At 35.1% G+C, this 12,935-nt stretch overlaps 1 protein-coding gene across 2 annotated transcripts; it reads right to left on the bottom strand.

The window, feature by feature from the left end:
• Positions 1–409: 409 nt before the first annotated feature.
• Positions 410–9,067, bottom strand: ufm1 (ubiquitin fold modifier 1). Of its 2 annotated transcripts, none has more exons than XM_023962653.1 (6): positions 8,846–9,067; positions 8,685–8,741; positions 6,708–6,765; positions 4,955–4,994; positions 3,412–3,444; positions 410–1,069 (listed from the first exon to the last, which is right to left on the bottom strand). In XM_023962653.1, coding segments are annotated over exons 1-6 (264 nt in total). In that variant the 5' UTR covers positions 8,848–9,067; the 3' UTR covers positions 410–995. The 2 variants fall into 2 exon arrangements, with proteins under 2 accessions (XP_023818421.1, XP_020564450.1); XM_020708791.2 differs by lacking the exon at positions 410–1,069 and adding an exon at positions 1,077–1,481 and having other exon boundaries at positions 8,846–8,965.
• Positions 9,068–12,935: the final 3,868 nt, after the last annotated feature.

Below are 12,935 nucleotides of genomic sequence, written 5' to 3'. Positions count from 1 at the left end.
AAAATGAGAACCAATTCTAGAATGAATGACTGCTAACATGATATCTGAGAAAAAAAATGTTTTTTTTAATTTGTTGTTTTAGTTAGAAATAAAGACGTGAATTTAGATTGTTTTAGTATATATAAGCATCGACGCAGAAAACAGTCTGGATTTCCTAATTGCCACAACAAAAAGCTATTTATCATCCACTTGGTGACGTATTCTGCATTATGAGTAATTGTCAGGTTTACAAACTTCTATCAAGATATAAATAGTCACTATATATATATATATATTTGAAAAATTGCTGGACTTTCAGTTTTAATGTTTGACATCACATCAAAATCATGCCACATAACATGACCAGAAATGCATGTTCGTAAATAGCCCAACAGGGGGCAGCAAAGAGCTATGGTTTAGGAGACAGATGTTTCAGATGTTACTTTTATTTGATCGGGTCCAGAGCACACGTTCAGCACAGATCTATGATTTATTTGACTTAAAAGAACAAAACAAAACAACAAAAAAATGTATTTTTTTAAATGACAAACAACATTGCTGCTGCCAACAAATGCAATTATTCATGAAAGTATATTCAGCACTTTATTTTTTTAATCCATTTATATTTCATTTTTACAAAAAAGAAAAATATATAATTACACTGTGATCATAATGAAAATGAATTAACATTTACATGGTTCCAAAAGCTACTGTTGACTTTGTAATGTCAGTGAATCCACTGGGTCACATGCTGTTACCGTTATCAGTCAGCATCTTAGTATTTCTTCCAATGTTATTCTAAACTAGTGGGCTGGACTTACAATGAGGATGCATGTGGGCCTTCATTATGTCTAATGATACATGTTCTTTCGTGAGTCACTGTCAGCTGTGGGCCAAATAATAAATATGACACCCGAGGTGTTTCCCGGACCTCAAGTGTTCTACGCTTCTGCTGTGTGAGTCATTTGAACGTCAACGAGAAAAAGCAGGAGAAAAAAAAAAAAAAAAAGCATAAGTCAGTCTCCTTGTCCTCCCACTCTGTCTCTGGGAATGAGGCGCAGCTCGGAGCCGTGCTTCAGAAACACATTCCCTGCAACACAGGACAGAGCACCAAAATAAAAGATCTGCTTTTAGAAAAATAACACATGAGCCAAAACATGTCGACTTACCTGACAGTTTGTTTTTACACGAGTAAATCATAAAACAAAAAATAGCATCACAGTTTATATTTGTCAATAAATCTATGTAAAAAGTTACATTTATTTAATTACATGCAGACAGTTTTCAAGTGCTTTATTTTCCATTTTAATGATTACAACCAAAACATGATTAAAAACCCAAAATTCAATTCAGATTTAACAACATTCAATCCCTGACAGAAGTTTTCTTTGCATGAATTAGTTCAGCAAAGGTATGTTGATGATCCAGGATTGTTCTAAATGAGGCCTTCAGCTCCTCTATTTTGGTGGGTGTGGTGTCATTCACATGGTCCAGAAAAAAGACTGTAGAGCGGCACATCAAAGCATCATAAAGATGCAGCAACAAAAAAACTGATGCATTAAGAGAACTGAGCCTATTGTGGTAAAAACAGAGATACAATGCCTATAACTTTCTTTATATATATGTATGAGAAATGACTTGCACAGAAGAGTGAATTCAAATAAAAAGGGATACAATGAAATATTCAAATCCTGTATAAATAATCAAACCTAACGAATTCTAACAAAGTACGAGATCCTCTCATGCGTTGTCAGTCAGAAATCTGATAATTTGACTCGATATTAAAAAATGTGTCTTCAGGCTTTAATATTCTTTTGTCTTTTAATGAGTCAGCAAACACAGATACTGTCTCATGAATGGGAATGCTTCCAAATTTGGAATGTTTTTGAAAAGAAAATTGTTTTCAGACTCAAGTTTTAACAAACTTTTTACTGAAATGGGACAGATGGCAATCAGGATCCAAGTGGACTTTTAAAATATATTGGTAAGAAGTTTTATATTGAGCCGATATTTAGACACATTATTTAATGTATTTATTTATTTTTTATCATGTGTAAAAAGATAAAATACTTTTAGTCATTGTTGAATTACTTTTCCAAGTCGCAAAAGGGTATTTTTTAAATTATCATTTACGCAGAAAAAATTAAAAAGATTATTTATCACTTCAAAAATCAAACAAATAACTAGCTTTTTTATGAACTACAAGGCACATTGGTCAACATTCCAAACTGCCTGAAGGTTTTAGACATTTCTGAACTGCTCTCCTAAGGCTGCTTGACTTGTGTTGGGGTCTTCTTTAGCAGGCGTTCTGGTGGGTTCTGCATTACTGGCCTGCTATGTTCCCTAGATGTGACGAAGGAGGAGCTGGTGGACAGATGGCTTCACATTTGCCTCCAAAAACTCCCACAGTGGAGCTTGAGGTGACTCAGCAACAGAAAATGCCCCAGATCCTGTCAAATCCTCACCTCTGCATTTCCGCGCTAAATGATGCTCATTCCGCGTCTCTATCTTCTAAATAACTGACATGGCCCTGAAGTGGAATTTCTTTTCTCCTGACAAACAATCAACCACTTCAGTGTTGTTCTAACTGTACGGTCACGGCCCTGTAGGGTTATGGCTCATATTTTGTATTATATTTTTTTTGTATTTTAGGTAGTTACATAGATGGAATGTTTTACTTTAAACTTTATTTCATTGAAACATTAATATATTTTCCCCCTATTTTCATAGTTTTTTACATTCATGTCCCAAAATGAGCTTTTCCATAATTGTTTGGTAAAAACCAACACTCCCAGCCCAAAAAACAGTCAACGCTTCCTTTTCCAGCATTTTCCACACGTGCTAAATTTGAATTCATTAAGGGCTGATGATTTTCTGCAGCTGCTCTAAGGCGCCTACCTCAAATCCTGCAAGAGCGTTGAGGGAATCCTCAGTGTTTGCTCATTATTTTCTGCTCTCTGCAGCTTCATTTGTGATCAATAAATAATAGCATTTCTGTTGTTTGTCTGCTGTGTCCTTTACAACCCAGTAGACTAAGATGACATTTAAAAAGCCAATTCATCCCAAACACACTGAACAGAGTGGGCTAAAGAGTCAGTATGTTTGTTGTTTATTATTACGAACATTTGCATCCAAACCACATCTATTGCCTTTATGTCTTGGGATAAACATTTAGAACAAACTTTTTTTCTTCTTCTTTGGTCAGAGTTCCAATCATTCCAAAGCAATTTTAAAAATGACCTTTCATTGATTTCTTTTTAATCACAAATGAATACAATCGCAAATTTCCTTTAAATAAGAAATGATAAAAAACCATGCAAAATGTTATAAATATTAGGCCTGTAGTTAATTTTGATATTCGGCATTATTATTTAAATGCATAAAAATAAGCATTGATGTAGGGAAGGAGTGGATAATAGGATGAGAGCTTACCTGCAGTTTGAGCGGGGTTGATCCCTATTCCATCTGCAGAACAAACCATGAAAGAACCAGATGACTCAAAAAACAGACATGCACACAAACGGAAGAGAAAGGAGGAAAATAGCTAGAATACAAATGTCTCAGCACTAATAGGTGTTTCTGTGATAAGAACTATAGTTGGTAAAAAGAAAAATCAAAAACAAAAGTCAGTTTATATTGTCATTGTCAAATAACTTCAGCTGAATGTCGTATCATTTTTAGATGAAGGTTATTTTAAGTCAGTGTTAACATTTATATGAGAGTCTTCACATTTTTTCACTACATAACTTAAACAATTCTTGAAATAACTAGTATAATAGGATAATTACATAATTGTACTAACCAGAAATAGGACAATAAATCTGAATCACAGCATAATAAACAGTTTATCAGGAAGTTGTTGTTTTTTATTTTAGATTAGAAAAAAGAGGAAATGAAACCGCCACGGCTCAATTAATTCCTTTTCACTCAAAACAGCTTTTAAAAGTTACCAGAGAAGAAACGGCCGCTTTATTCTAAACATTTGACTAAAAGCACACTCTGCTGCCTTTTTGTTAAGACGACAAAGGGACTTCATTTAAAGAACTACTATTTTGTGTTACTTTAGAACAATGAGATGGAAATTTGAGCTATAAAGTGATAGAAAGTAGAAGATTGAAGCTGCCCGTCTGCTCTGTTTTACATCATTGGGCCAAATGTAAACAATGAGAGAACATGTAGGCCCCACATAACACACAGTGTTCCCTCGCTAAATGACAGTTCACCTTTTGCAGTCTAGCTGTTCTGTGGATTTTTTGGTTTTGTTTTGTTTTTTGATTGGCTGTAGACCTCGTCAATGAATCTCCTCCGAGGGAACACTGTTTTCCAGCATTACTTGATGCCATGCTGAGGCTTTCTCCTGCTTTCTAACCACCTGTTACTGCATGAACACAAAGCACAGGGATCAAATAATGAAGATTTGTTTTAAATTAAACACACAATCTGGAGTTGTTTACCAGGAGTGTTTATATACAGCTATGTTGATTTAGATGGAGTGCATTGCATTGCAGAAATCTGAGCAGATTTGATTCAACTGACTGATTTCTCCGCTGTATCAGCTAAACTCAATCAGTGAGACTTCCGATACAGAAAAGCTGAACAATCCCTGCCTTCAACTATAATTGATGACAAGTCTAATAACAGAAATAATTGTGTAGACTTTTCTATTTTTATTTTTTTATCAATCACCTCAAGAATTGACTGCAGTCTGAAGAATTGGGAACAATTAAAAGGAATGTGAAGCTTGACAACATACTATTTAAATGTAAAGATACTTTCCGGCGCAAAATAATAATAATGTTTATTTGTTATGGACGTACAAATACATTAATCTCATATTAGAAGAGCTTCTTTGGGCCAAATTGAGTTATTTTCCATCTACAGTCCTGATGAAATGTCTGCCATGCTTAGCAGTTGATGTCTTTTTTACATTCCCATCACTTGTTTGCTGGTAGAAAAGATCTTTTCTCAAACTCACCATTTGTTATAACTGCACTTGTTGCTGCTGGCACTTTGAACTGTGAAGGGAATCACAATTATTCAGATTGTCTTTCAACAATGTTCTGATTTATATTGACTCCAAGAACATCAGATGACAAGTCGATCTAATTCCTTTAGCATGAAAGCAACGGGAAAACATGAAAACTGCTAAAGACAGATTTCTGACCGTTTGGAGGAAAAGTTGAAGGTTTTCGAGCTGTTGTGCTTTCAGATTCCAAGTTGCTGACATTTATTGACAGAAAAAGGCAACAGATTGGATTTCCAGAGTTTTGTCTGCCAACTGTCACACGTGTTAAGCGCAAAAAAAAAACCAATCCCAAGGGCACTCACAAGCAGACTCACACTAGCAACACTTCTGGGAGCCCCAGGGAAACACAGACATGCTTGAAATTTGGGCTGAAAAATCCTTGAGCATGGTTACGGTACATGTCCTACTTTAGTGTTCAACAGAGGGAGGATGCGGGGCTGGTGGGATTTATAGGAGGAATGATGGATGGAGCAGTCTGCCAGCAGACAGATAAGGTTAGGAAAGAAGTGCCTGGAAGCACAGCCAGCAGACAGAAGATACAGTTCAATCAGGGAGGGGGCTCTGAATGATCCTGTCACTCAATGCTGTCATTTCACTGTTCAATCTATCCATTGGGTCGAGTCTTATGACAGTGGCATTCAATTCTTTGCAGCAAATCAGCTGATCTGAACATTAAGAAAAAAACAATTCCAATGAACATCATAATTAACTACAGCAGGACTTGTGGTTCTAGCTCCAGATTGCTTCTAAAGAGCAGAACTTCCCAATTGATCTGAAAGGAAAAGCTGCCGTTTCAGAGCTGAACCAGAAGAACATCCTGCCTGTCTCAGCAGCTGCTGGTTTTTGATATTCATTAGGGATTTTCAGGCAATACTGCTCACTCATACATTACTCTTAATAATGAATGAAGTTTTGGGTCGCAGAAATACGATGAGTGTTAGTGCCACCATGACAGACAAAAAAAAATACATTGAAATACGAGAATAAAGCTGTAAAGCTGTGAAAAAAAAGACATGATTTTACATGGGAAAGGCCATGCTTTTCAGAAAATCCTTCCCTCATCTGCATCACTTGCTGATCAAATGCATGAATGCAGCCGTTTATGGCGATGCCATCGGTTCATCATAGGAATCCATGTGCCATAATGCATTTGGACCTCTGCATCTATATCTTCCACGGCATGAGTGGCTAGAAATCCACTCCTTGTGGGTCAAGAATCTTCGTCTGAAGCGGTGCAGCTTTTCTGCAAATTCTTTTCAATGTCCTTATACTTATAATAAAACGTTGACTCACTGAAATACTAAACATTTCCTTGTGTGTGAAACCAAAGCTAAAGTAACTGCCTAGTTTCTTTCTAGTAAACAGACTTTTGACTCATAAATTTATAACTTTAATTTGAAGATTCTCAACCTATAACTTGTGAAATTATGACTTTATTCTAATTTTTTTAAACTTTTTTTTTCTCATAATTTTACAACTTTATTCTTGTAATAAAATACAACATTTTCCGATAATTTTAGGACCTTATTCTCATAAATGTGTTTATTTTTACGGCAACTCTAATACTCCGTTTTCTAGAAAATATATTATTGCTACAGAGATTTTTTTTCCGCATAACTTAAAAACATAGAAACGTTGATGTCATTCATTTATTCTGGTAAAAATCTGTCTTTTGTTTTTAAGCAAAAGTCGGAGAGATTACCTCCTCAGCGGCAAACTTCAATACTGCAGTGAATGGCGTACTTTCTGGAACACTTAATCTGGAGAAAAACAAAAAACAACATAAATAAATGTGGGGAATAACTTTAGGGAATAAGAAGTGGTTCCTTGATATTCCCTCTCCTTGCGTTTTGTCCTGAGCTTTTAATGGACTTGAGTAAAAGCAATTACTGTCCCCGGCCGGTGTCTTCGTTCTTGATTAAAAAGCACACAGTGTTCTAAACGTTTCAGCCAGTTACACTAAAAGAGCCCCCAGATGTGCAGCTGTGCAGCATTCCATTAATGCTGATTACCATACAGAGAATCGGAAGACAGAGAAAAGTGAGGGAACATTAACTTACTATTAGGAGAATATAAATCCATATGTAACTTGAATTATGTGATAAACTCAATGTACTTTTATGTTGGCTGCTTCCCCAGAGGAGAAAGTGCCAAAATAAGGAGTAAACCCCTTAAAAAATTAAAAATAAATAAAGAAATTAGTTGAAAACAGTAAAAATATGAGAACATATAGTAATACCAGGACATTTGGGTGGAAAGGTGGAGTCATGAAGTAGAGAGAAGAGCAAAACTATATTTATCAGTCACAAAAAAAGACAATGTTCAACCAAATAGATCCCAAGTGAGGCAACAATAACTATCCATTTGGCATCAGTTTCAAGACAACTGAAAATATTATATTATATTATATTTAAAGTATAATACAATAGTAAAAATAAAAAGCATCCTACATCAATTATTAGATGTTATATTTTATCAAAGTATTTTATCAAAATATCTGGCTTGGAGTCAACGTGTATTTGCAACTGTTTTTTTTAAGCAATCAAAACAAAACAAAAAACTAAAGAACACCAACAATATATATCAATCTCCCTTCTACCTACATTTAAAACCTGAGATAATTAAACTTTTGAAAGATAAAAATAAAAAAGTGAAAGGTACAATTCCATAGTTATACATCCACTAATGATAATGCAGTTATAACGGCTCTCAAACTTAAATAGATCAATTTATTTGATTTCTTCCCAGCATTAAACACAAGTGAATACTGCAATAAAAAAATGACAAAATATAGAAGAAATACATTGATTAGAATACAAAGCAGAATGAACAAAGATGTCATTTTGACAGAATAATTACTCATAGTCATAAACAGACTTTCCAAATAGTCACATTTCCACTAATACATGCAAAATGTCAATCTACTGAATGTAAGGGTGATTGGAAAAAGAGGTGAATTTCTATAATCCCATTCTGATTATTAAATCCATCTGGTTTGTACTTCTCTAAAAATCTAGCAAGTGCCAAAGAAAATAAAGGCTCTTAGACTGATGATGAATTTAAAATGAGTGCATAAACACAAGAAAGCAACAATAAAACATAGAATGCACTGATGTAGAACTCTTCCCAGACATGAAGCTAATAGATTGGCCTGAAAACAGATTAGTTGAACTTTTGATTTTTTTTTTATAACCACTGAATTTAGTCACTGGCTTTGCAGGTTATTACAAAAATCTGTGTCATAATGAACACCCCCAATAAGAGGGATTATTCTGCACTTTTGTTTTTTTGGTTATCAATTTTTAACCGTCTGCTAAATAAATTTCCAAATAAAATTGAAAGGTCAGAAGTAAACCCTACAATAAAGTATAGTACTCAAAAACCTCAATCTACATTATTTAACCGTGAACACACCTCTGAAAATAAAAATACACAAGGATAACTGTCTTATAAAGCTGAAAAGGTCAGTTATTATGGCCACATCATGTTAAACCGGTGAATTATTATCCTCGATCTTTTGCAACACATTAGATCGCCGCGCATTTTTTGCATCATCTTTATAGGCGCTTCAAAATACCGCAGATTCAAAAGGAAATGTTTGAATTCCGCCTTTATTTTAAACGGAAATTTAAATTGTGACTGGTGAGGTGGTGTCTGTCTGTGTGTGTGTTGTACTCACACTTTGTATGGCAGCCGGGGGTCCGACGTCAGCGTGATTTTAAACGTTACTTTGGACCTAACAACGAAATGAAAACAGCGCTGTTACCATTACAGTGAATATTGTTGCTTTTTAAATGTATTTGCTAAAAGAAAATCCCACTAAAGCCAGGTAAAACTAACATTTTTTGAACGAGCAAGTCCCTTCACCACCTATACCGACACCCGGAAGTCTGAAGGACCCGGACGTACACGTCATCTCTGTCAGTTTTTAGTTTTAAAATGTTTCTGTCCCTTTATTTTATTTTACACGTTTATGGTCATTTCATATATGTTTTTTTAAAGAAGAAATTTAAAAAAGAAGAAAATAAGAAACAACCCTCCGTTTTTCCAGACAGGCATCCGTATCGGTAGCAGCAATGACTGAAGTTACCGTAAAGGACAACAAAAAAGCGCACTCAAAGAACGAGTGCACAATGAATTAATTTCTTTATGGTTATTATTATTATTGTTGTTGTTACAACGTAATAATACCTGAACAATGCTTTAAACATAAGTGAAACTGAGTTAAGTTATTTTTTTGTACACTGTAAAAAAATAATACCAACCTTGGACAATCGACAGATTATGGACCCTTTTTATTTTTCCCTTACAGCATTACTTTATTATAAAAAACTAAAAATACAAAAAAATTTAAAAAAAGTAAAACAAATGCTTAATCACTTATTGAAAATTGTTAAATTGATTGCCTTTTAATGATATTACTTCACTTGCTCCAAAAATTGATAAATTGATTCAAAAATCTTTCCTAATGTAGCATAATTTTGCACATGTTTTTAACTTTTAATACTTGATGAAATTTTGCTATAAAAATTCCTGAAACAGTGTTGTCTACTTTACTGATATAGTACTATGTTTTAATCATATGAAGGACTTTTATAAGTAACATAATCTGCATATATTTTAGATGACTGATCTGCATTTGCCATGTTGATTTCTAAAATAGTTATTTTTCACGTAATACTTAAGTAATTCATCTTTGGCATGTGCTTTATCAATACCTTATGATTCTTAATTCTGTCTGATAAAACCTAGGAACCGGATATTGATAAATCATGTAATAAAATGGTTATAGTATAACGGGGTGGAATTATATAAGTTTGCTTCCTTCCACTCCCTTTCAAGCAATATTTATTAATATGTCTAATTATCTTAAGTTTGATTAGTTACTGTATGAATGTATAACTGATGATTATATTGCTTTTGTGTATAATTTCTACTTAATTGCTTGAAATAAACAATTTCAAATCAAATCAAATAATGTGTTTAAAATGTTATTTTTCAAATGACACTGCTTTTCTTTGTAGTTTTTTTTCTCTTTTTTTTCTGATGAGTGGTGGCTGGATGGCTCAGTTGGCTGCGTGTAGACCTGGCAAATGGGGAATCAGGGTTTGTTTCCCAAAACGCCATGAGCTTCATCCAGTGTGGGTCCTCTGGCAAGACCCTTAAGCCTACCTATGTAGCCATGGGGGACCCAAATCTGGATTTTGCTGTGCTGGTCACAAGCCCGGATAAAGTACAGCGTTGCGTAAGAAGGGGCATCTCAACCCATCCAAACATCTCTGCCAAACCCCCATGCACAAAACAGTGAATAATTTTTTGGTGTGGCAACCCCAGAAGGGATACACCAATAGTTTAACAATATAATTTGAGTTGGTCATCCAAATGTAGCATCTGGTTAAATCTGAATAATTTTAGGAACTAGTTCCTTTCTGATGTTATAAAGATTAAGAATCATTGATTTCAGTAAGTGAAAGAGCTCAAATACTGCTCCATGTGTTTACAAATGGAGTGTGTCTTAAGAGTTGGCACAGGACTGACAAAGACTATATGTACATTCTAAAACATCTCAATTAAACTTGTCAATTTTAACTCCTATTCTCTTGCACAGTGAAAAACTGTGAGTAACTAAGAATGAGTGGATAGATGGATAGATGAAATCCCGAGCCTGCTTTAGTTATGAATTATGAGAAGTACAGTTTAGATAAGTGGCTTTAGGAAGAAAAAAAACGTACAGAAACATGCAGTGTAATTAAAGCACGCAGAGAGGATGGTAACAGACTCATGACACAGACTCACAGTGAAGACCCACTTCTGAGATCTTAGTTGTTTAGATACCCCAGAAAAAAAATTTAAATGAGGAAGAATATTTTATGTAGAGAATCTTCAAACCCAGGAAAATAACAAGGCAGGACAGAATTCACAACCTTATGCAGTACTTTATGAGAATGTTGTCCCATGTAAAGCTGCATGTGTTTTTGTGCTTAAAGTAAAAAAACAATCCACAGCATGATTCAGGCAACAGAAAGAAGAGACACAGTTGTGACAAAGCATTCAAAAGTTATTCATCAGGTCTTTCTTTCCTTAAACATGAAAAATAGCATTAAAAAAGATTCTGTCTTTGTCCTTGATTGTGGTTTACGGGAGCTTTTTGCTTTAAAGGTTTGATACATCTTGTTGACAAAAGGTTTGAGGGCAAGTTCTGGCCAAGAAAACAGCATTATGTGAATCCCTGATGTGACAGGTTGCTAAAATTAAGCATTTAGAAAGGGCCTCAACACTCATTTTAATAGAATACCCCCTCAGTCAAAGAAAGTTCAGTCTGCCACCTCTGAGAGAAAAAGATTATTCACATGTGAAAAAGATTTAAGACATCTGCCAGTCCTCCCTGGAGTGAAGGTCCTTGCAAAGAAAAAGATTCAAGACTTTTATTTTGAATATTTAAAATGTTCCGTGCATGCATTAAAAGAAAAAAATATAAAATTTACTGGTCTCTTCTCTCCAAAACTGTGTGGGATACAATTACTTGCAAACTTTAAGCAATACTGTACAAATGTGAGGTACACAAGTAAAAAGAAGATGGAAGGGGAAAATAGGAGCAGAATCAATTTTCCAATGTAGTCATAATCACCTTCAAATACAATAATAACTGAGATGAAAACATTTTCTTCAGTTGGATAATAAAATTGTAAAACAGTAAAGGGCTTTGCTAAAATGGTTTGTTGGTAAAAGGTCCAGTGCAAAAATTTTAACTGAGAAAAATTAGACTTTTTTAAGGCAAGGCAAGGCCAGTTTATTTGTAAAGCACAAATCATACAGAAAGTAATTCAAAGTGCTTCACAAAACAGGAAAATGCATTAAAATCACATTACATAACAGTGCAAAGATTTTAAACATACAAAATATTTAAAAAATTTACTTTAAAAGAAAGGAAAGAGAAAAGTAGATGAAAAGAGGTGTCGATAAGGACCCTTCAGTTATATACACGGCTAAACAAGAATGTTTTGAGTCTGGATTTGAACCTTTAACACAGTAGAGGCCTGTTTCACAACCTCAGCTTATGCAGCTTTTAGCAGCATAAGATTTGCAGCTTTTAGCAGCATAAGATTGAAACGCTGATTCCCCTTGTTTCGTCCTGACTCTGGGCACCCGCAGGAGGCTGGTCCTTGAGATCCTCAGAGCCCAAAGTGGTTCATATGGCACCAGCATGTCAGAGATGTACTTTGGTGCAAGGCCATGGAGAGATTTGTAAACAAGCAGAGCTGCTTTAAAGTCTATTCTTTGAGCTACAGGAAGCCAGTGCAGAGACCTGAGGACAGGACTGATGTGATGGTACTTCCTGGTTCTATAGTCAGGACTCGAGCAGCAGCGTTCTGGATGTACAGTTTGTTTGGGGAAGCCAGTGAGCAGGCCGTTACAGTAATCTAACCTACTGGAGACAAATTTATGAATAATTATCTCCAGGTCTGGCTTTGACACAATTTTTTTGATTTTGGCAATGTTTTTCAGATGGTAAAATGCTGCCGATGTTACTGACTTGACATGGCTGTTAAAGTTCAGGTTCGTTGATTACCCCTAGGCTTCTGACTTGATTTGAAGCTTTTCAGAGAGTGAAGGTAACTGCTGACACTTTCTCTATGTTTCTGTGGACCAAAGACGATGACTTTAGTCTTGTCTGAGTTTAGCTGGAGAAAGTTGTTTTGTATCCACGCACTGATCTGTCGGATACAACAACTGAGTGAATCCACTGGCCAATATTCACCTGCTGTCAGTGACACATAGATCTGAGTATCGTCTGCATAGTTGTGATAAGATATGTTATTACTGCGAATTTACTGACCTGGTGGCAGCATGTAGAGGTTAAACAAAAGGGGCCCCATGATTGATCCCTGGGACCAATCCTGGGACCAATGTGTTTCTAAATACAACTAGA

Source organism: Oryzias latipes, chromosome 14 (genome assembly GCF_002234675.1).
Source record: "Oryzias latipes chromosome 14, ASM223467v1".
Taxonomy (NCBI): Eukaryota; Metazoa; Chordata; class Actinopteri; order Beloniformes; family Adrianichthyidae; genus Oryzias; species Oryzias latipes.
Note: the sequence above shows the minus strand (reverse complement) of the source record. Positions and strands in the feature narration are given on the sequence as shown.